Source organism: Delphinapterus leucas, chromosome 11 (genome assembly GCF_059928025.1).
Source record: "Delphinapterus leucas isolate spDelLeu-1000000601 "Yukka" chromosome 11, BTC_Dleu_Yukka2, whole genome shotgun sequence".
Taxonomy (NCBI): domain Eukaryota; kingdom Metazoa; phylum Chordata; class Mammalia; order Artiodactyla; family Monodontidae; genus Delphinapterus; species Delphinapterus leucas.
This window is the reverse complement of record NC_143139.1, coordinates 46,763,184-46,788,957: the sequence shown is the minus strand read 5'-3', so window position 1 is coordinate 46,788,957 and position 25,774 is coordinate 46,763,184. Positions and strand designations below refer to the sequence as shown.

The 25,774-nt window shown below is 36.2% G+C and overlaps 1 protein-coding gene across 6 annotated transcripts in view; it reads left to right on the top strand.

Moving 5' to 3' along the window:
* LOC111173812 (uncharacterized) overlaps window positions 1-25,774 on the top strand; it is a 154,657-nt gene extending 128,883 nt beyond the window's left edge. For 2 of the 6 annotated variants that reach the window (XR_016394969.1, XM_089920960.1), the window contains 2 exons: window positions 1,043-1,113; window positions 10,621-25,774. Coding sequence is in view for 1 of the 6 variants with exons in the window: in XM_089920960.1 (XP_089777086.1) it covers window positions 1,043-1,113; window positions 10,621-10,781 (232 nt within the window). In the remaining 5 variants the exon portion in view is untranslated. Of the gene's footprint in view, window positions 1-1,042 lie in introns of all 6 variants that reach the window. The other 4 variants (XR_016394965.1, XR_016394967.1, XR_016394968.1 and 1 more) reach the window with 4 other exon arrangements.

The following is a 25,774-nucleotide window of genomic DNA, read 5'->3' as shown; positions in this document are numbered from 1 at the left end:
CTTGTAGTTTGTAAGTCATTTTATGTTAATTAGAGTCCTAAACTCTGCAAACATTCATTTCATTGCTGTTCAGTGCCAAGTTTGGGGCTTTCTGGAAGCATGACATAGAGAGTCAGAGAGAAAAGCAGCTGGTTTGGAAAGTGATAAGGCCAAAGCAGAAAATGATTTAGCCTTAATAACTAGTGCTTTCTGTTGAAAACATGAAACAAAGAAATATCTAGTTTGCCTCTCACCCTGTAGGAGCCAGGCCGGGTTAACGGACTATTTTATTTTTCATTTACTTACAAGATAGTTATAACAATTGGCATGCATCTACCACTGTACTAGGCACTTCACCAATATTATCTTATTTCTATCCTGAAACAAGCCTATAAGGTTCATACTATTATATAGTCACCATTTTGCAGTTAAGGAAACTCGAGAGGTAAAGTTATTGGCCCAGGATGCTCAGTTGACTAAATGTGAAGACAGCTTTCAAATCCAGACATTCTGGCTTTGTCTATGCCCTTATGTACCCATACCCTGCTCTCTGAATCAGAAATAAAAATTTAACAGAAGCAGCTAAATCTAGCACCAGGAGCCAGAGGCTGAGGACATCCCAAATGCTCAGACAACCTGAGGGATCAAAACCTGAGAAATCAGTTTTACTGTGAGAGCCAAGAGTGTGTGACCAGAACCTAAAAGGAGAGGAGGACAGAAATCAGTCAGGACTGGAAAATGAAATAGTAGTAAAGTAATGGGAGCCCAGTGGAATGGCTGAGAAAGGATTTGCAATATCTACATACTGTGTTAGGACTCCTAGCCACTGGGTCATGGGTGGATGGGTTAATTTAAAGTAACAAAGCAGGTCTTGAGAAACATTTCCCCCTGTGAATTTATCTCATTCCCTTTCCTCAGCCTTCTAGGGCACAGTAAGGGTATAGAACAAGAGGAAAAACAGATGGAATGTACCAACTTAATTCATTTCCTCTAACATTTTGAAAATTACTATTCATTCTTTATACACTCTTCTCACTAATAATTGCTTCCTTTTTATTACTAGGAGCATTCATTTGATAAAGGCAACTCTTGGCTCTGAGATACTGTTATGTTCAGGATCGAAACAAGATCCAGGTAACGTATTATTCTTATCACAAACAAGGTATAGGAAAATGGATCTGAGACAGGTTGGGACTGGAACTTGTGACCCAGTGCTTGCACCTGGACGAATGTCTCCTCAAGCAATAAAATACAAAGAAACTATAAGGGACTAAAAATAACTGCATACATGCGCAGTTGGGCAAATTTTGGACAAAAAGACACAAAGAGATCAAAAACCCAACTGCCACTTCTGAAGAGCCGGGAGCAAAACAAGGGTGTTGGGAGCAAAAGCAGGGTATCACATATGCCCCCTGCACACAAACCACCACCAGAGGGGTAGGCAAGCCATCTAAGCCACCCCTCCGGCCTGACCCCTGGACCTGCCGCTACCCTCAGTGCATATAAGGAAGCAGCTTGCTGCCCGCCTTGGACAGCCAGCAAGCAAGGGAACCTGTTTCTTGTTCTTGCTCCCCCCTCCTGCAGCAGGAGGCCCAATAAAGCCTTGCCTGAATTTCTTTTTTTTTTTTGCGGTACGCGGGCCTCTCACTGCTGTGGCGTCTCCCGTTGCGGAGCACAGGCTCCGGACGCGCAGGCTCAGCAGCTATGGCTCACGGGCCCAGGCGCTCCGCGGCATGTGGGATCCTCCCGGACCGGGGCACGAACCCGTGTCCCCTGCATTGGCAGGCGGGCTCTCAACCACTGCACCACCAGGGAAGCCCTGTCTAAATTTCTTGTCTGGCCTCTTATCAATTTCTATTGATTAAGGAGGCCAAGAACCCTGGTTGGTAACATCTAAAATTCTCAGTCTTGTAATATGTGAACACAAATACCATCACCAGGTAAATTGTATTTGATACGTAAACCAGCTGGAAGGTGGGTATCTAGGTCTGCTTATACCATTCTCTTTATTTTTATATAACGTTAAAATAAAAGCAATTGGGCAACTAACTTTGGTGACTTGAACATAATCTTTAATTGGCACCTCTCCTCCAGATTCTCCCTGAACTTGGGAAGGGTATATAAAAATATCGGGAAGTCTATTTTAGTCTGTAAACCAGGAAACTGAAAAGTACATGCAAGGAACTCCTTCAGTATCTGAAATGGACACTACTAGTACATCCTTAGCTAGAAGTGCAGGAATATGTGGTGAAAGTGGTCCACACAGTAGGTTATTGTATATTTGGGGAACAATTTCACTTTACCAATATCCTTGAGAAAGCTATAGATAAAAGAGCAAAGATTTTTTTAAAAAGTATGTTTACTCCATGCATGGCATACTCATGGGGCCGTAGTCTTGCTGAAAGAGTGACCATTTAACCTAGAGAGAAAGCAGCCCGGCTAGTTGCCCGCAACACACTTATCAGGACCTCCTTCAGCAAAGAGATGCTGCTCTATAGTAAAAAAGCCTCTAGAAGGAACACTTCCTCCTTCCATATTCTTTCCATATGACACCTTGATGTCCAAATTGGCAAAGTTAAATCACAACAAATCAAACATTTTCCTTCTCTCTTTAACTGCCCCCTGGCCTGGGAGATTCTTCCAGAAATACACAAAGTCTTTTTGGAGAACCCATCCCAATTCACAAGACCGCATGAGCACAGATCTGCCTCTGTAAAGATGTACAAAGAGAAAAAAAATCACTAGGATGAGAAATGCTTCAGCAGTTCAAGAGAATCAATCTGAGGAATGAGAAATAACTATCCTTCTTTGAAATGATGTTTCTGCAAGATAGAAGGTAGGATGTTAGAATATCTTTTATTTTCAGCAAGGCAGAAGACTTTGCTAGAGGAAGACAGGCTCAAAGAGGGAAATTATGACATCAGGAAGGAAAATTGCATGGAAAGGGAAAACATGATTGCAAAATTCTAAAAAGCAATAGAAGCAGCAAGACTCAATGGGAATACTGAAGACAAGTGGAACAATGAAATAGAAAACAGAGTGTTTTTTTTAACATAACTCATAGACAAAAGGGTGGCAGCATGAGATTAATAAGGAAAAAATGAGACATGGAGGAACTATTGATTCATTAGTTTATCAATACAGTTAACAAATATTTTTTGATCACCCACTATTTGAAGGCACTGTTGCAAGCACACGTGATAGAATGATGAGCAATACAATGTTCTTGCCTCACAGGGGTTAAATTATAGTGAGTGGTACTGATAACAATCACCTAGCAAATAAATGTATAATGAAAGGTTGGGTAGTGTCAAATGCTATGAAAAACAACCAAAGCAAGGTAGGGTATAGAGCATGATAATGGGGTTGCCAGAGAGGTCCTCTTTGAGGTGAGATTTGAGCAGATAATGCAAAAATGTAAGAGGGCGAACAAGGTAAAGAGCATTGCAGGCAGAGTTTAGCAAGTTCAAAGACCATGAGCAAGGATGAGTATGTGTGTATTCAAGTAGATATAGTGGAATGACCAAGGGTAGAACGCTAGAAAAGGAAGTCAGAGAGTTAGCCAATAGCAGATAATTTAGGTTCTAGAAGATCACAGAAGGAGTTTGGATTTATCACAAGAGTAAGGTGAAGCCACTGGAGGGTTTTAAGCAGGTAAGTAACTCAGCTTATATTTTAAAGAGATAATGTTTGAAATAAGAAAATGTACATGTATCTGCTTTAGCTTCTTTTTCAAAAAGAGAAGTGAAAGTATAAATCAGAGCTAAAGAAATTGCTTACCTATGGCAACTGAGTGGAAGGAAACAGGGTAGAAAAAGGGAAGGAAGTAACATGTCCCCGTGAGATTTTTACATGTTCATAAATGAAAACAAACAAAGGAGCCAAGCTATAGTCCAGTAAACAACATAAGTGTTCTTGAAAAGGGGGCCTGGGAGAAATGATCTAAGTAACTCTTGAACGTGTATTTTGAACACATGCTTTGAATTTAAAAACAAAATCATGACAAATTTCTGACTCTTCTTAATAGATCTGTGCCCAGAAGTAATGAAAATGTCTGTGTCTTGGCTTTGTAAGCTTTCCACTCCCATTCATTCAATCCACAGGGTTATTGCTCAGAGCTATTGGTGTATACCTGTAAGCTAGTCCCTTGAAGCTTAATTTGAACGATGATACAGCAGTGATATCATGGACTTCAGAAGACTACAGATAAGGTTTTAAATTTCAAATTTGCTCTTTGTTAGCTCTTGGCATCGGGCAGATCACTTAATCTCTTTGATTGTGGTTTTCCCCATCAGTAAAGTGAACAATAACAAAATCTAATTGACTGGAATATAGTGAAAATTAAACGACATAATTAGGCAAAGAGTGCTGAGCATGCACTCTCTATCCTAAAAGAAAAGCAATCAAGCCTCCATCTTGTTAGAATGGTTAGGATAGCCAACGGTAAACTATGAGTGACTACATTCTATACACATGATTGAAGGCTAAACTCAAGAACCAAGTAGCAGGAATTAAGTTTGAAATATAATCTAATATCAATAGTCAACTAATATAGGATTTATTTGGGGGATTTCATGTAAGTTAGAGAATGTACCTCTTTGGTGATGATGAAACCTCTGTAACCCATAATTAAATATAGTAAGTGTTGAATATTTCCTTCACTTAAGACTGAAAAGCCAATTATATGGACTTCAGTAGCTTTTGGTCTTGACACAAAAATAAAGAAAAGTAACAATAAGAAAATACATATCCTTAATCATCTTTAGCTTCACTCACGTCTTTGATTTTCCAACATTGGAGTAAATGTGAATATAGAATGAAGCAGTGTTTTTTCTTACTGATCCTAGTTATTAGGATGCTTTAAGATTGACTCTATTTTTGCTATTGAATAGTTGCTTATAAAAACTAAATTTTATTCTGTCTTTTCCTAAATTTAATGTAAGCTCTATTAATAATACTCCTTGTAACATTATAAAGAAGATGAAAAAAATGCACATTTAAGCATGATTTGAGAAATGCAATGACATTATGAGCTACAAAGCAATAGCTTTAAAAATTACTATTCATTTCAAAACAATATCACATAATTATTTCCCTGCCCTGTCAACAGTCTTATGTTAATATTTTAGACTCAGATGAACAGTCCAAAATATATTTGGAATATATATTCCAGCATATTTGGAATTTTTGCTTGAAAATTAGGAGGCATTTTAAATCAGTGGGGAATGGAAGAATAATAAAATGCATGCTGTTAGAATATTGACTATTTAGAAGAAAATAAAGTTTGAATACTAATCATCATATATAAAAATGAAATCTAGATGGACTAAAAATTCAAACAATATTTGGAAGAAAACATACAGAAATGTTTTAATAATATTGAAGTAGAAGAGTATCTTTGAGGTGATGCACCAAACCCAGAAGGCATGTAGATATAACATGATAGACTTGACTATATAGACATTATAAATTTTGTATAGTGAAAGATGCCATAAATGACAAGCAATGAAAGATTGGAAAACAATATAAAAAAACTTCAACAAAGCAATACAGGTGTGAACAACTGAATAGAAAAGTGGCGAAATAATACAGACAATCCACAGAAAATAAGTAGAAATAGACAATAAACACATAAAATGATGTCCAGGCTTACTGACAAGGAAGGAACCCAACAAGCCTCACTAGTTGAATGGAAATGGTACACTCAAGAGCACAGCTGGATTGGCTGGAGAAGCATTTTGTCCTTACATCAGAAACAGGCAGCTACACCTTTGGAGGAAATATTATCTTCAACTCCAATGCCTTCATGAAGCAACAGTGCTGGCCCAATGGGGTCTTTGACTTACAGGTGTTCTTCTAAATTTCTAGGCCTGATTTACTGATAGCTCAGCTAAATTAAAACTTAGGACTTCCCTGGTGGTGCAGTGGTTAAGAATCCACCTGCCAATGCAGGGGCCATGGGTTCGAGCCCTGGTCCAGGAAGATTCCACATGCCGCGGAGCAACTAAGCCCGTGCACCACAACTACTTAGCCTGTGTGTCACAACTACTGAAGCCCGCATGCCTGGAGCCTGTGCTCCACAAGAAGAGAAGCCACCGCGATGAGAAGCACGCACACTGTGAAGCATGCACACTGCAATGAAGAGTTGCCCCCACTCGTCACAACTAGAGAAAGCCTGCACGCAGCAATGAAGATCCAATGCAGCCAAAAATAAATAAATAAATTAAAAAAAAATACTTAATGGTGTTCATTGGGTCCCTACTGGTATTCAGTCTTAGTGCTAGATATTTGTAAACAAAGGTGGACGTGGTTACTCTACTCAGTGTTCAGAACTCAAGGTAGTCTTAATAGCCCTGGCCAATACTATCCTTGATGAATCTTTTCACATTTTTACTAATTCTTGGGTTGTTGCCAATATCCCAGGTATCTGGTCTACCACTTGGAAGACCTCAGACTGGTGGATTAAAGGCACCCTTTTTTTTGAGCCATGAACTGTGGAAACAAATCTCAGCTGGCAATCAGAGTTGCTCATGTAGATGTCTATGGTAAGGGCCCATTCTCTAATAAGACCAACTGGAATCAAGCTGCTGATCAGATGGCCACCATCACTACCTAAATTTATCATTAGACTGGACATGGCAATACCTCCACTTTCATAGACTGTTCATAAAGAATTGTATGTTTCTGATCTAGAAGTTATTACTTTATGCCAAACTTGTGACTCTTGCCAAAAGTTGACCCATCTGACTCACAAGTGGAATGACACATTGCAGGAGTCATTGCCTCTACCTTCTGGCAAATTGACCACATGGAATCTTTGATCCCTATCTTAAGGATATCTGTGGTACTTCATGACTGTCACCACTTTTTCTGGTCGTAGGGTTGCTGTTCCAGTCCAATCAGTAAAATCTGGCCACCGAACTATGACTCTAAAATCTAAATTGTGCCATGTTCCACTTTCCAAACCATCTACAGTTTGACAATGGTTTGCCTTTTGTCCTAAAGGCCACTGAAAAATAGGCTGATTATCATGGTATTTGATGATGTACATTCATGGCCCTTATCATCTTCAGGCTGCTGGCATCATTGAGAGGTAGAATGCATTTTAAAAAAACAATCATCTAAAAATTATTTCTGACTCTATCGACCTTGTCTCTTCCTGGTAAAACAGTGTGATCACTGAATGTGGCCATCTCAGAATGGGTTGATCTCCTCTTGCCTTCCTCCTGGGTAATGATCACAGGAAAGGGGAGGTGAAATACATAAAACTATTTTGAAAATTCAGGATTCTTCCCTGACTATTCCTGGGCATGATGTGTGTCTTTCTCCTACCAGTAACCTCAGGTAGGCCTGACTGGTACACCCTCTGGGTGGCAGCCTGGCCAAAAGGGAAGCTAGGAGATTGAAACATAATTCTGTTTCAGTCACCTGGATTCTAGCAACATGGATCATGTGCAGGCATCCTTCAGGGCACTCTACATCACTTCTGGAGAATATGGGGGCAAGGAAATGAAGCGCTTGTTGATGTTCACATACTGTTTGCTACATTGTGAGTAACAAAGCCCTTTATCTCTGAACTTGGAGTCCCGTGTCTCCTACCAGCATCCATGGAAAAGTAACAGACTAATATAATAGCTTGTAAGAAAAGTAAAATCAAATCCTAGACTGGCACACACATGAGTCTGATGCTCACTAAAAGTTGAAAAGCACTGAATTTGGTTGTGAAACAAAAGAGATTAAATATCCCCTGAAAACACAAACTATGCCTTTTTTTTGATCACTCCAATGCACCTGGTTTGTTTTACAAAGTTTGTGCTGCTTAAATGTCAATTAACTGAATTATACAGGAAGCCATTATTTTAAAAGGAATACGTGCATTACAGTGTAGGACTGCAGGTACACACATACTTTTTGATTCATTCAATATAAAATATATGCATATCCAAGAGAAATATCTTCCTGTTCTATAAGCCATTATAACTACAGTTGGTACAATGTTAGTTTTAGTTTTCATTATCAGGGAGTTGTTAAATTATATTTAATGATAACATTGGATTCAAGAAAAAATTTCCCATATTAGTTTAAAAATTAGCCCTTAGATATCACATCTTCATTTTTTGTATATCATAAAACCATTTTATTAAATAGTGAGCTTTACTGAAAGATTTCTAGTTAAATTAAAAAACTAAGGAAATGGATTTTCATAGCAAACTGTCAACTCAAGGATAGCTTTATCTGAACTTCTTATATTCTACTTTTCATTTTTAACTTTTCTTTTCCCTAGCTGGTTCTGTGTTAATCCAGTGAGACTCAAAAATGTCAGCTCACCATTTATCTCCAAAAGAGAAAATATCCTTTCCTAATACTGCAATGAATGCCATCACTAAAGATGAAATTTCATCATAAGTGTCTACAGAAAGAGACAAAAAGATCATAATAAGAATTGTAGGTCTTTTTTGTGTGATAAGGTAACATTTGAGAATGTTCATTGGTGCTGTCTTTGGCTGACAAAAGTAATTAATTCCAGCATGCATCTACCTAGTAGAATACAAAAGTTACTTGAAAGTGTGTGTGTGTGTGTGCGTGTGTGCGTGTGCGTGCGTGCATGCGTGCATGAGATGAATTTAAGCTTCCTGTGTAGAAAATGTGAGTCAGAGTAAAGCAATGGATTTCCTTTGCTTCTTTAATCCTCAACCACAAGTAACATTTTCTAAATTGCAGGTCTCTATATTTTTAGGCTACCATAATCACTACAGTGTTAAATCCAGAGTTTTGCACACACACTTACATTTCACCTTCCAAATTAAGTTTGAATTAAGTTTTGAATAAATTTTGAATTAAATTTCATCAGTTTTGACTGATGAAAATATAATCAAAGTTCTATGAGCTAGACCATATGGTATGTATTTTATGGGAAGCCTTTATGCTTCTAATACAACTCTAGTTTAAGTGATGGGGAATATTTCATTTCATAGGGATATCCCGTGCATAATTTTCACAATATGCTGCTTTATCTGATGTTATCTCAATTCATTTTTTCCCCAGTGAAATCTAATATCAGAACCTTGAACTAAGGCAGGGAGACAGTCCAGTGTAATAAAAAGTTATCTAAACTCTTTTGTTACAACTGTACTTCTCCCCGTGCTCCCATTTAGTCACCAGTTGTAACATGCTTGTTGTAAATTTCAGGGGTTTTTTAAGTCTTGGTTTGAAAGTACCAGAAGTTCAAATCTCATGAGTTAATTTCATATCCTGCCATAGTAAATGGAATCCTGTATTGAATCTCTTACATACAAGAAAGGTCAGTTTCACTGTAAATATCATTTCTGCATTGAAACAAGACATTGCTTAGCTACTGGCACATGTGGTTTTTCACTTACAGGCTTCCCTAGAATAGTTTTTTGAGTCTTAAGGTCGAGTCCTCTTTAGTATGAATTGTGATCCAGGAACAAGAGATCTAGGTTGGTGACTCTTTTAATCAAGAGTCAGAGAGCTCTGAGGAATGAATTCAGCCTCTGTTACCTCAGAGCTGTGTGGTCTACAGCAAATTACTCAGTATCTTTGATCTTGAGTTTCCCCATTTACTGAATGAGGATTTAAGGTCATTGTGAGAATCATAGGAGATAAATTACCTGACAAATAGTAAGCACTAAATAAATGACTGCTATCATTATGTGTCATTCCCACTTTAGTTTCTTCTATTCACTCCAGCCAACACACTCTTATTCCCTTGGTACCTAAAGAAATCTTGCCTCTCTTATAAGGTGTACCTCAAATTCAACTTTTCTTTTGAAACTTCTCAAAATGTCCTGAGGTGGAGGTGATTTCTCTACCACCCGAAGCTCTTCAGTACCTCTTGTAGGTAAAAGTAAAGTGAAAAGGAATCATTATCTTCTTTAACGTTCTCTGTCACACTGTTATTTTCCTAATTACATACTTGATTGTTAAAATCCACACATTAACCATAGGAGCACTGAGAGCAGTACATAGCACTGAGAGCAGAGGTTCATGTAAGATTTATTTAATATGTGTTAAGACAATGGATATGTGAGTAAGTGTATGAAACCTGGGTCTCCTTTTTTTTAATTAATTTATTTATTAAAAAAAATTTTTTTTTGGCTGCATTGTGCTCGTTGCTGTGTGTGGGCTTTCTCTAGTTGTGGCAAGCAGGGGCTACTCTTCGTTGCAATTTAATATATTTATTTTAAAAAAAAGATTACATCCAGTAGAAAGGAATCCAGGTTGCAAAGGAAGAATGAAAACTGTCACTGTTTGCAGATGACATGATACTATACACAGAAAATCTTAAAGATGCCACCAGAAAACTACTAGAGCTTATCAATAAATTCAGTAAAGTTGCAGGATACAAAATTAATATATAGAAACCTGTTGCATTTCTGTATACTAACAATGAACTATCAGAAAGAGAAATTAAAGAAACAATTCCATTTACTGTAAGAGGGAAGAACAAATCTGACTCCATATTGGATGTTTCTCTTACTTTAACCTTCATATTTTAGTGCTTTTGCTACAAGTTAGTCACTAAAGGGATGCTGCCTATAGCTTAAAGTATACATAATGGCCTATTTCCGGGAACCCTGCCTCCTATGCCTGAGCTTAAACTAAAATACCTTTGTTTAGCTCACAGGAAACATCCTGACCAGGCCCACCTATTCATGGCTGCAGGAAAGAAGAAATTAACATCCACCCCCTCCAGAGTCTGGCTGGAACTAGGAAATATTTGCAACATCTTATTGCCTTTTTTTACTTTATCTCCTCACTTCCCCCTCTTTGCTCTATGAAAGAAACTAGCATACAAACCCAGGCAAGATGCTTTTTTGGAACACTAGTCTACCATCTTCTCTGCTGGCTTTCTGAATAAAGTTGCTATTCCTTGCCCAACAACTTGTCTCTTGATTTGATTGGCCTGTCATGTGGCGAGCAGTATGAGCTTGGGACTCAGTAAGATTACCAGTGCATCAAAATGAATAAAATGCCTAGGATTAAACCTACCTAAGGAGGTGAAAGATCTGTACTCAGAAAACTATAAGACACTGATGAAAGAAATTGAAGATGACACAAACTGTTGGTGGGAATGTAAATTGGTGCAGTCACTATGGAAAACAGTATGGAGATTTCTCAAAAAACTAAAAATGGAACTACCATATGACCCAGCAATTCCACTCCTGGTATATATCCAAAACAAACAAAAAAATGAAAACACTAATTTGAAAAGATACATACACTCCAGTGTTCATAGCAGCATTATTTACAATTACCAAGATATGGAAGCAGACTAAGTGACCATTAACAGATGGGTGAATAAAGAAGATGTGGTATATATACACAATGGAATACTACTCAGCCATAAAAAATGAAGTTTTGCCATCTGCAACAACATGGATGGATTTGGAGAGTACTATGCTAAGTGAAATGAGACAGAAAAAAAATACTGTATGATATCACTTATATGCAGAATTTTAAAAAGAAAACTAGTGAATATAACAAAAAGGAAACAGACTCACAGATATAGAAAACAAACTAGTGGTTACCAGTGGGGAAAGGGAAGTGGTGGGGACAATATAGGGATAGGGGATTAAGGCATACAAACTATTAGGTATAAAATAAGCTACAAGGATATATTATACGACACGGGGAATATAGCCAATATTCTATAATAACTATAAATGAAGTATAACCTTTAAAAATTGTGAATCCCTATGTTGTACACCTGTAATTTATATAATATTGTACATCAACTGTATCTCAATTAAGAAAAATTACATTCCTGGTGAAGGTTGAAACTGCAGTTAGGTATTAAATCTAGGTTTGGTATCATGGGCTTTAGCATAAGCGATGCCATTTTGGGCCTGTGTTGTTGTTGTTTTAACAGATACAACATTTTAAAATAAAATTAGCAGGAGTGAAAATGTATTTCCTTTTTCACTCCAGAATATCTCCTATTCAAGAGCACCATTCAAAGCACATAGAAACCATATAAAAGACTTATTAATTAATGGATTGGTTTGCTCTTTCAGCCCCAGATGAACACACAAAGAAATCATTTATTTTTAACCTTAGTCTCAAGCATTAGTATCAGACATTTTCCATTTATTTCCTTAAATATACAAAACTGTCATCAAAATTGTGATAAAATGCTTATTTCCCTTTGTTTCTTTCCCAGGAACACTTCTTTCACTTCCATGTCCCTTATCTTTAGTTGGGGGAGGGGTGGTCAGGGAGGAACAGGTCATGAAGGTTTCCTCAAAGGCTAATGAAACATGAAGGATGAATAAATGTTTCCTGGACAGAGGAGGAGGTGAATGAAGACTTATAGGAGTCTTTGGGGGAGAGCTTGATTTTGTGATGAGAACCTGAGAGATGATGTAACCAAACTGGCAAGAGAGAAAACTCTAGCCTCAAGGGTTTAATTTATCCTTGTGAACATTTGAAGAAGAATATCTTTTCACAGAAAATTTCCCAAGCACATCTTTCAAAAATTGTGTTGAATTATTTCCATTTCCAAGGAAACTTCTGGAAGAATTTCATCTTAACAGGTATTGCATCAGTGTTTTTCAAAGACCCAAGACTGTGTGTATGGCATTTGGAATTAAGCAATGCTGCCCTCTAGAGGACTCTAAGGTGCATCTGACTCGTAACCGTCAGGAAAGAACTGGGACAGAGAAAAAGGTGCTCTCCCACATCTTCTTATGTGCTTAGGCCCTTAAAAATGTAGTTTGGGAAAGAAACTGACCATGAGCATAGCATTGGTTTTCATAAGGTATAGCACTATGGATGGACGTGTGTGTCCAAAGGGATCCAAACTTGGGTGAAAAGCAATTAACCCTTAAGACATGTGTGTCCGCTTTAATAGCCTGCCTCTAACACCCCCATTACCACCACTCCAGGGACTCCTTGAGGTCACACTGAGAAGACAACTCTTTAAATCAATCCTTTTCTCAGATCTTTTTGCTTTTCATAAGTCATTGGTAAAGACTGCCCTCATCAAATGTTGTTGGGTTTTTTTTTTCTGTCTCAGGATAACTTTACAAAACTCAGGATATTTGTATTTTCTGTTCTGATTCAAATGCTCTTATCTTGGGTCTTGGCATGGCAGACTTCTATGCCATGTCCTCAAAGAAGTCTTCCCTAAACATTCTGGATAAAATAACCACCACTACCCACTGACCTAGACATTTCTCTTTGATTCCTATGATCCTTTTTTATTTTATTCTCAACATGAGCTCATATTAGTTTACACGTTTATTGTCTGAATATAGCAACATATTTAGTCCCATGAAGGCAGAAAAATTCTGTACATTTCTATAACCAAGGGCCTAGGACAGAATGTAGTATGTTTTGGGCTAGTACTGTCCAATAGCATTTTCTGCAATGATGAAATGTCCTATATTTACACAGTTTAGTAGGACAGCCACCTGACATATGTGCCTACTGAGCCCTTCAAATGTGGTTAGTGAGACCGAGGAGCTGAATTTCAATTGTATTCTGTTTTGATTAATTTAAATTTACTCATATGCACTTAGCAGCTACAGTATCAGACAGTGTAGTACTGGCTTTCAAAACAATTTGCTTAATGGATTAGTTAATAATTAGCAAAAATACTGTGCATATATTTCCTATACGTCTTTACCTCTGTTATCAGTATTCTTTCATAACTGTATTTGTTTATCTCTATATATTTTGTCAATCTTTAACTTGCCTTCAGAAGAAATAAGGATTTCCTAAGAAGTTGACTCCCCCAAATCAGTTTTTCCCTTTCACTTCTGCCCACCCTCCATATTTATGGAATTTATTCAATGGAGCAAATTTCTAAAAATTAGTGGTGCTACCTCCATAAGTTTTATCCTGGAGAATAAAAACAGGACAAAAATTTTAATTATCTTTTTTGCATCAAGTAGTACCATATGGAGGAACACTAAGGACTGCCTGTGGCAAAAGATCAATGTTTCAGAATAAAAAAAGAAAAAGAATTAGTATATAAGAAGTCTGTATTCTTTATTTTTCGTGATTTCATTAAAACTTTAGTTCTATAATCTATGATCCTGATCTTTCATATATGTTTGCTTTGAAAACAAGGCTTTTCACAGGTAGTCGCACTGTCAGGTGAGTATTTGTAAAAGCTTTACAGATTTGTTTCCTAGAGTAAGCCAGTTTTCATGAATGCCAAGTGGTAAGGTTATAACTTGAGGCTGCATTTAGAAAGGACAGAGATTAATTCTATACCAGAGGAGAAGAGATTGAAAAATCCTGTCTCGAGAGAGGTAGAGGCTACATGTAATACATATATCCTAATTTGCTTTCTCTGTGTTGAAGTCCAAGAATGGAATGGCATGTTAGGATGAGGAACCATTGCCCTTATCCCTATGTGGAACTCCCAGAAGAGCTCAACTTGTAAAGTATCTCTTTACCAAAAGCTGCAGCTCAGCAAAGGTGAGCAAAAAGAGGGGCTTTAGATCCTGTGACATAAAGAATTGTGTTGAAAAAAGCCTTTAGGCTGATTTATGTTTCAAGAAATCTGAATGCTTGCCTCACTGTTTTTAAAGAGACCAATTAATTTATTGAGTGTGTCAACAAGAAGTTATATTAGTAACATTTTACTAAAATATACTGTGAAAAGTACACGGCTTTCATTCTTGGTCAGATAGAGACGGATGTGAAAGATTTTCATTGCCTGGTAATAAGAAGAAATATAAGTCAAAATAAAAATCCTACTGTTCTGTGGGGATAGTGAAAAGTGATAAATGCAAAGAAACCCTGATAAACCAAATTCTCAAAGAGAAGCAAGCTGTCACAGAAGAGCAAATTGCCTATGAGCAACTTCTGTGCATGACGGTGGATGCACATGATAGGTGGATGCCCTATCTGTGAGAGCTGGAATTGACATGTATAGAGATATTTCAGAAACAAGGAAAAAATCATCCAGGCCTTTAGATTATAAAGTGGGATAATGAAGTAAATTGAAATCTAGAAAAGCTCTAAATACATAAATAATTGCTCAAAAATTGCTAGCAGCCATAATTAACTAGGACCACACTTGCCTTCCCACCATAAACAACTAGAAACTGAAAAAAAATGCAAATATTATTTTCAGACACTGAACAGTTGAAAGTGATCCATAAAGAAGATAAATAAATGAAATAAGCCCTGCAATTGACAGTTTCATGCCTGGTGGAACTTTTCAGATGGTGGTGCAGGGATGAAGACCCCTATAGATCATAAAAGTCCTGCTTAATTGAGAGGACAAAGCTTGGAGATGAGGGAGCTACAGGCAGCCAGGATTTGTGGGGCTGAGTACCAGAAAGGAGATAGCAGTGAAAAAAGTTTCATAAATCTGCATAGAAGTTTCCTAGAGTTTGTTGCTAAGTAATAAGCCAAATGTGTGCAGTGAAAAACGTGGCAAGGAATTGTAAGAAGAATAATCCTCAAAGCTAACACAGGTCTGAGAATGTTTGAATTGTGGCCATCAAAAGTCAAGAAACCTTGTTAAATAACCTGGACATTCAGTACACACTCTAGAAGGATAATGCCTTCAGAGGAGAGCTAAGCTAGATGTAGAAAAAATGCTATCCTATAACTGTCCTAACAATGCTTAGCAATAAGCTTTGAAGAACACCAAGCTAATCTCCAAATAATTTAACTGCTTTCCAGAAAAAAAACTACAACAGTCTTAAGAGGAAGACACCAAAATTCATCCCTCAGAAATATCCAGCATCCAACCCCGAATTAATAGATACGTGCAATGCAGAAAAACTGAGACATTTACCATGAGAAAAATCAGTGTATAGAAACAGATACAGAAGTGACAGTTGATGAGGTTAATACAAAGACCTTAACGTGTTATAACTATGCTCAAAGATGTAAAGTAAAACATGAAAATAATGAAAGAAATGGAAGATACACATTTCTAAAGATGAAAAGCACATATCTGTATTTAAAAATTGAATAAACATCTGGTTATGTAATGCAGGGGGAAAATCAGTGAGCATTACGTTATTGTAAAAGATATTATAAAAAATAAAGCATAGTTCTGTATATTCTGAAGAAATATACATAACCTAAGGGACATATTGGACAAAGCCAAACTGTTTAATATCATTGTAACTGGATTACCAAAAAGGAAGAATCAGAAAAACAATTTGAAATAATAATTTCTAAATTTCATGAAAATTAAACCCACACATCCAGGAAGATTAATAAACCAAAATCAGTATAAATTCAAGGAAAACCACACAGGGCATACTGTAATTAAATTACTAGAAACCACTGAAGAGAAAAATTTTAAAACAGAGGAAAAACATATGTATAGGTAAACAAAGAAAGGAAGAATCATAGACTTCTCGTAAGAAATTATACAAGATAGAAGACAAAGGAGCAACATTTTAAAATATAAAATCAATCTTTATACCTCAGAATTCTTAACTCAGAAAAAATATTAAGCTAAAATATTTAACCAGTCGTTAAAGACTAGATATGGGTAAGCATGAGAATTTGCAGCCACTTGAAGGCTTCTCTCAATGTAGTTCATCAAATTCTCATGAAAAAGGTGGAAGGCAGAGTGGTAGAATGGGGAAAGCCACCCTTAAGTGTAGGCCCAAGGAGGGTAGCAGGAAAGGCACAAAGTTCCACTGTACAATACTCTTAAGGGAAGCAAATTCTGTTACCCACAGGGATACACTGAAAACCCATTTCGGCTGGGGGAAATTAAAAGAAAAAATTTCTTTACTACTGAACTTCAAATAGAAACCATCCTAGGCTTTGACCATTAAAGGTGTGCTGTAAGAGGCAGCATCACTGAACAAGTCCCATCCCCAATACCCAGAGAAACAAAGCTTGCATAAAATAGGATAATTATGACAACAGAGAATACATACAACTTCCTACCAGACTAACATGCATTAAGTAATAAGTAATAGTGGTTTACCACTGGGGAATGGACAACAGTGTGAAGAAAATCCTTCTTTGAGGCACAGGCTTAGAGGAAACACCTAAAGCTGAGGGTGGAACAGGAACATTGAGAAAAACAGTCTAGCCCTACATTAAGTATAAGGTAATGTTAGAGGACTCTGAAGCTTGTAGTACACTGTGGATAATGATATCAATAACAAACTTCAAACAAAAGTAAACAATAAAACCCAAGCCCAGCTAAACTCCTAACTAGATTAACTCAACCCAGCATACTTAAGGCATAGCAGAAAGGGAAGCATGCCAATTTCTGGCAAAAATATTTACCTCAGTTTCATATTTTCTAAAAATTGTAAAACATAAAAACAAAAAGACAAGTTACTACCAAGGGACAAAAAAGAAACACTATTAAGGGTCAAAATAATTAACAGAATCAAGTTCAGACAGGGAATTTAAAATGACTATAATGAATAAGTTAAAAGTTCTAGTGGAAAAGGTGAACAACATGCTTGAACAGATGGGAGATTTTAGCAGAGATATAAATGAAATGAAAATGCTAGAAAACATATAGTGACGTAGTTGAAGAAGGCCTTTGGTAGGCTTAGCAGTATATATGGCATAGCTAAGAAATGGATCAGTGGCCTTCACATGATCAATAAGAATTACGCACACTATAACACAAAAGAATACATTAGCAGAAAAAATAGAATCGAACATTTTGTGGGATATTATAAAACAATATAACATGTGTAATTGGGATTCCAGGAGCTAATTGAAAGAGAATGGAGAAGTAATATTTGAAGAGATGATGGCTGAGAATTTTCCAAAAATAATAAAATTCACATATCCAAAAAGCTCAGAGAGACCTCAGAAGGATAAATACTAAAAATAGAACAAAACAATCAAGAAACTCCCACATAAACATATTACATTCAAACTGCTGACAATCATAGGTAAAGAGTAAATCTTGAAGGCAGCCAGAAAAAAAGACAATTTGCATCCAAAAGGACAAATATAAGATATACAGAAGACTTATCAGAAATGTAAGCCAAAAGACAACGTAGTAGCATCTTTAAAGTGTTGAAAGAAAAACAGTCAACCAAGAACTCTCTACTTGGCAAGTATATCCTCTAAAAATAAAGGAAGATTAAAGACTTTTTAGGAAGAACAAAACCTTCTTACCCCATTCTCAACTCTTGACAAAATCATTTGATAAATGATTTATGGTGTGATATCTGGCAAAGTCAACAAATTTTATGTCAGTTGGTAGACTTTCAGCTGGTAGAGCCTTTTGGACACAACGTTGATAGAAACAGTAAGCCTGAAACTATGGACCTTCTTTCTTTACCAGAGCCACAGAACCTGGTGATTTCTAACCATCACCTTGACAGAAGTTATTTCATCTGTGAACAGAATACTGAATTCCAGGACAAGAATACTTAAACATGATCCAATGTGAAATAATATATAGATATCCATAAATGAAATATTTTCCCTAAATGCTATTAATGGTGGACCATTTTAAATGATGAAATATGGAAGTAATAATAACTGTATATAAAAGTTTGCTACCCTATGGTTCTTTGGGTCTTTTAGAGAAAAAAAATAACCCTCACACCATAAATTTAGCATAATTTTGCACCACAAAATAATTTTCAAAGAAATATAAATTGCAAAACTTTTTTTCTCCTTTTGAGGGGATGAGAACTAGGTGAACTCCCCAAAGCCTATCTATGTGCATCTCAAATAGTCAGGGAGTTGAGAATTTGCAGTTTCAACTAAAGCTAGCCACATATTTCTAGCAGCTACTTAGGAGCAACTGAAGATCCAGGGAAACAGAAAAAATTAAAATTGCATTATATGCAGAAAGGAATTTCATGGTTGAAAAGTCAAGGGCAGAGACTTTCTAAGGTTTTGACAAAGGTTAAACCAAGGTTAGAAGACTTATACAAGTTAAGGGTAAAAAAGAGAAGCAGCTTTTAGTTGACCAGACCAAAATTTTCTGCTGAGTGAATCAACCTTTTCCAGACCATCAGCATATGGTCAAAACCACTTACAAACCTGTGTTTACTTTTACCCTATCCTGATATGCTTCACTGAAGAGAGACTGGATTTGAGCTAGTAATTATCAAGACCAATAATTATGAGTGCTTACTGATCAAAAGGGGATTCACCCCATTCCTCTCTCAAAGGTGAGATTTTATTTGTTTTATTTTAGGTTCAATTTGTTGAACAAAATAGCTAAACACAGGTTAGAGAGTGAGATTACTTACTCTCAGTGGTTTCATTAATAAGCAAGTTATTTCAAATCCATTTTAATTAAAAAAAAAAATATATATATATATATATATCAGCTTTTGGAATTTATAGTACATACTGTAAAATATTTGCATATTAATGGGTAGATGTCGGAAGGATAAAGGTTTTAGTTGGGGCTATTTTAGATTAATTAAGCCAGAGAGCATTTCTCTCAGAAGGTGACATTTAAGTAGAAACAAGGATAAAATAAAGAGTGAGCCACAAAAAGAGTTGGGAAAAGATATTTCCTGACAGAGGAAAAAGCAAATTTAAAAGTCTGAATGGGAGAGGGATGGATTGGGAGTTTGTGATTAGCATATGCAAACTATTATATATAGAATGGATAAACAACAAGGTCCTACTGTATAGCACAGGGAACTGTATTCAATATCCCATGATAAACCATAATGGAAAAGAATATAAAAAAGAATGTGTATACATATGTATAACTGAATCACTTTGCTGTACAGCAGAAATTAACACAACATTGTAAATCAACTATACTTCAATAAAATAAAATTTTTAAAAAGGCCCTGAAGCTACAATGGAGTTGGCAGGCTCAAGGAACAATAAGAAGCAATATGGCTGGAGAAGAGTAAGTGAGGGTGATGACTTTGGAGAGGAAGCCATGTGCCAGGGAAGTGTGGACCTTGAAAGACATGATGAAGACTTGAATTTTAAGTGTGATGGCAAACCAATGGACGGTTTTAAGATGGACTGATATGACCTAATTTACATTAAACAAATGCAAAATACCCCATGAAACCTCTCTCTGGCTAATGCCGTGAAAAAAAAACTGTGGGCACAAGTGGAAGTAGCCAAAGCACCTATCCAAAATTATCACCCCTCCAAAGTCCAAAGATCAAAGAGGAATATATAGATGGACATTGAGACTGGGAGAAATACATCCTTAATTAAGGGAAGAGCTGAGCAAGAGTAGAGCAATAGGATTAGGCAACTTGTGATTGGTGAAAGGCTGGGGGTTAATATGATTATAAATTCATACAGAGAAATTGGGAGCTGAGATTGTTAAAGTAGATTGGAGCCAGGCACTGTTCTGGAGTTTGTGATTTATTCCTTTAGCAATGGAATGGACCAATTTTTTAAATTAATAATTTAGATTTTATTTAATGAGAAAATCTATGTATTTACCAACTTTTTCAAAATTTTCCCGTTCAGTAGAGTACTGTGCTAGAAATTGGAAATACAGAGATAAATAAGACAAATGCAATTTCTCTGAAATTTCATAGTTTGTCACTTTGGTTAGAATAAAGTAGCTTCCTATAAGCAAGGGATGTCACCTTTTTTAACGCCTCAGAAGGTGGAACTTGCCCTCAGTTTTGTGGTTATTCTGGCTTCACTTTAAAGCCACCAGTTTTCCATTTCCAAAGAGTTCAGCATCAATACCCAAAGTGACATAGACTCTTACCCTTCTCTCAGTGTTGACTCAATGCTTCTTATTTGTTATCTTGCAAGTTACCAACAGATCCTGGCCTCATGTGACAGTGGGGAAAATTAATTTATATTCTCATCCCAATTCAAGTTAATATCGAATCTCCTTATGCAAGGTCCTCTAGTTATTTCTGAGGGCCCTCCAAGGAGCTGTCCTATGACTACTCAGGAATATGTTCTTCAATTTTCCACTTCAGCTTCTTCATTAATTCATTAGCATTCATGTTGATGATAATACATCGATAGAGAACCACTCTGCAGGGTGCAGTCAGCCTCTGCAGGGTGATCACCCCGTATTAAAGCTCTTGGAAGGTCAGCCTTACTATTCTCTCCAATGTCACCCCATCCTTAACATGCAACAAGCCTTTTTCATAATTCATCACTATACAACTCTGATGATGACAACCATTTTACTAATATTTTAGTGAAAGATGTGAGGACAAGAATACAGAAATACAGCACCAAAAGTAATGTAAAACTAGCTCCTAAATATGCCTGTTCTCAGGGTCTGCAGGTCCATGGCCATCCTCAGCATCTGTTTCCCTGTCTAACTTGTGGAAAGATGCCAACTCCTGCTCAAAACACACATGCGCATGAGCGCGCGTGCACACACATACATACACTTATAAATTTGAGAAACTAATGGGAGAATTCTATGTATATCTATGACTCCAAATTGAAAATCAAATTGCTATGAGTTATAGAGAGGTCCCTATTTTAAACCCATATCTCAGATTTTTGTCTCCAACAAAGCCCTTCCTAGAATGCTTCTAAACGCCTCACCATTTAGAGAAAATTCCATATTATCTCCCAAAAAGATGTGGAACAATCCTTCAGTCACCACGGCCTCATCAACTGGAACATAATAGTCCAAGAGTGACATTTCTAAATCACTCATCTAAATTATACTATATGCAAATTATTTTTTAAAACTAGTCAAATTCTGATTCACAGCCTGTCTTGTGTGGCATGAAGCTCACACCTGTAGAATTTTTTCTTTTTTTGCAGTATCAGCTTCATCCACAAATACTTGAAAACCAATATACATAAGACTTCAAGTAAGATCAGTTTACAGTTCAGTGAACACTAAATTCTTACAAGACCAAGAAACATTTCTTCCAAATGGGCAAAAGTTTTGCAGACATACTAAAAATTACACAGGGCATTGTGCTTTACCTGCAAGAATAGTGCTGTTCTTAAGATAAACATTTACATTCTGATATTGGTTTTGTTTTCTAAAAACATGGGGAAGTGTTTATATAAATAAAAGGTACATTCAAAGGTACTTTCCCTAATACAAATGTACGATATTCTTGAAAAGTCACTGAAAATTTTTATATCCAGAAGAAAATACGGCTTTTTTTCCCTTATACACATCAAGACTTCCTAAAACTCAAGATCTCTTTTTTGTCCAGGGAATCCTACTAGACAAGTCCAGTAGCTCCAGCAGTCACATAGAAGATGCCTGCTCATCATTCACTTGTCTCAGCAAATTTCATCTCATGTATTGTCTCCCTCACTGGAATGCCAGCTCCCTGACAGCAAAGGCTCTTTTGACCTCCGTGCCTCTAGACTAGTCCTTAGAGGAGTGCCTGGTATATAGGAGGTATGCTTGGCACATGGAAAACTCAATGCTCACTGAATTGCTGCATTCTGAAGAGAGAGATTTTCCAAAACTAACTAATAAGTAAATAGTGATTATACTCTGAAGTTTATGCCTCATACTATGTTATATTTAGTTTTCATTGCCACCATTTCCTTTCTCATTTTTTAATTGAATAGACAGCTTCCCCCATAATGAAAGAACTAAAGAAAAAAAAAACCTACATTAACAAATTGCCCATTTGTTCTTTTCCTACAACAATGCCCAACTCAGGAGCTACTTCAATTTCTATTGCCCATTTGTTCTTTTCCTACAACAAAGCCCAACTCAGGAGCTACTTCAATTTCTTCTTCCTGTATCTGGTCAGAAAAAAAGATCTTTCTCATTGTGTGTTTTCTCATAGTACTTAATAATGCTGTGCTTCTATTATACCATTTGCCACAGTATAATTACTTGTTAATGTGTTTTTTTTCACAGATTCCAGAAAAGAAAGCATTTCTTTAAAAGATTTCCTTTTTCAAGAAATCCCCAGCACCTTGTAGTTGATCAAAAGCATATTCTGAGATATTACTGAAATTCAAAATAATATTCTTACATAATGTCTTTTAACAAGTCACAATAATTTAAAAAAATATAGTAATTTGGAATTACCAAGTAGTTACCAGTCTTGGTTAAATTCCTCTTACAGTCTTACTTTGGAAAAACAAAAACTGATGGTTTGTTTTAACCTGTTGTATTATCTATTCTTACTATATAACTTTGTCAATGTCATTCACTTTTCATTGGTTGTTTTGGTCATCTTAGTGGATTACTCTTTCCATTTAATAGTTTATAGCATATTATTTTTCTGGGAGTACTCAATAAGATGCATGACTCATTTTTTTCCTGCTTTCAAAAAATGTATTTTCCTATTAAAATTCTCAAACAAATAATTTTGCATATTCAAAACCCTGGTTAGCAGTTAATATTTTGGTTTTACTCAAGTCTTTCAGTTAATGTAAAAGTAATTATGACATTCCTTGGGACTAGACTTTGTAGGTATAAGAATTACATTTCTATCTTCTCAAATTCCATGCTCATAAACTAAGCTATCTAACATAATAATACATAGCACAAAAAAATATATGGGTTTTTTAAGATGTCAAAACCCCTACATGCCATCAACACCTGCTCTTTGCTAGACGTTTCACTATTTCTGTTTACCCCAACAAACTCTTATATCTAGTTTGTTTTCATGCTCTCCATTACCAGTCATTTCTTTTGGTTCATTTGTATTTAGATCTTCAGCTGTTGATTGGAGAGCTACTACTGTAGATGTAAACCTGAACAGAATGATTTCTACTTTCAAATAGCTCATATGTGAAAATAATTATAATACTATTTAATCCAAACCATAAAAATATAGTTTACCCCTGAACAACGTCGGGTTTAGGGGGACTGACACCCTGTGCAATCAGAGAATCAGCATGCGCTTCCTCCATTTCAGTGGCCAGGCATCCATGGATTCAACCAACTGCTGGTCGTGTAGTACTGTAGCATTTGCTATTGAAAGTAATCTGCATATAAGTGAAACTGCACAGTTCAAACCTGTGTTGTTCAAGAGTCTACTGTATTTCTTCTGTCTGCAGGGTTCAGAGATCTGTCACAAGCATCTATTGAATGTTAAATGTGTTCTCCAGATAGATGTGTTAGCTTGCAAAGGAATGGTCATTTTCCTTAAAAGAGATCGAAAATTATGCAAGTCAGAGTAGTTGTAGATCTTGTAGGGGAGGAAACTTTTCCTTTCTTCCCTTCTAGGTTCTTTGGCTGTTCTAATAATTAAATTGACATAAGGCAGACTAATAGAAGAAAAGCAAATTTAATTTCACATGTGCGGGATCCCATAAAAATATGAGACTCAAAGAAGTGAACAAAACAGGCAGCTTTTATACCATTAGTCAAGGAAACAATACATCTGTGAAGAACTGACAAGACAAAGGGGTTCAGGCTTGGGGTGGCAAACTGGTGAAGAAGTAACAAGGTTTATTTATACAGCCTTCTTGGTCCCAAATTCTCTGTCTCTGGTGATAAGGATGCCTTCTACCCCTCTGGTAGAGGGAGGGTAAATTTCATATGGGGGATTTATTTTCTGCCTTCAGGGGGGCAAAGGAAGTCACAGTGTTACTCTTATATCAGTTGTTTAACTTTAATTCAAAAAATTAATATGCTCAAGTAGCATATTTGGGGGTGGCATATTCTGCTCCCCTTCAATATCAAGAGATCTTTCATAAATGCAAATCTGATCACAGTGTATCTCTGAAAAAAATTCATCAATGGCTTCTTTTTTCCATTAATTAACCCCCTTGGCTTGCTTAATAAACCCTTAACCATCTGACTTGATAGTTTACCAGTCCTGTTTCTAATAGTTTCCTGCACTGCGCCACCCTTCAAAAGATGAAAATTTTGTACTTTGGTCATACAAAACTGTTTACATAATGACTATACTCTTATAATTTTGTATTTGCATAAGCTGTTTCCTGTGCCCAAAATCCTCTTTCTGATTTTGTTTACCTTTGCTTTCCAACCCATCCAACTTGTCAGAGTAGAGTTTGGGAACCCTATCCTCTGTGCTCCCAATTGCATCTGATGTCTCTCTCTCTCTCTCCCTCTCTGTATATATATATATGTATGTGTGTGTTTGTGTGTGTGTGTGTATATATATATATACATATATATATATACACAAATATGTATAAAATAATCATTTCTTCCCTGTCTTACTTCTTAATGACCAAACATCTTATTCATTTCTGTGTCTCTAATAAGAAGTGTATGTTATAAAGGTTCAAGAAGTGATTGTAAAGTAGACAAATTTATATATCAGTGTGTCAAAATGTTTATATACATATAACATGTGATATTATATAGATAAAATATATAGTATCTGGATTTCAGAAAATATATGAATATTAAACTGGATTTTTCAAAATTTCCTTGGATATTAAATGTGATACAGCAATAATATTTTCAACACTTCCTCCTTCTGTCCATGTCTGGTGTTTATTCATTTGTTTTCCTATTATTAGCAAGATAAGATTAAAGACTTTCTTTTACTTTTTGCCATTTTCTTTATATGATTTTCTATCCATGTCACCACACTGTGTCAGCTCTATGATTGGTGTTTCATTAGCAATGTCCCTTGAAAATAATTGTTGTCATTGGCCCCAAAGGTACACACTGAAATTAGACCACATCAATAGATTCTAGAACATAGACAGCTTTAGAATTAGGCTCTGCCTATTTATCTTTAACAGATTGAAAATTAATTGAGAGTAAAAGGGAAAAATCAGTTTTCTCCTCTTTGTCCTACAGGAGATATTGGGAATCTAAATGTTAATTCTGGCTTTGGTTAACAAGGAAACCTCTACTTCCTTTGATTGTATCTTTCTCACACAAAAAGTAATTTTTTTTTCTTGATTTACATCAACTTTAAAGTATGTTTGCCTCTGGTAACTTGTAAATTAAAGAGCTTTTATTGTA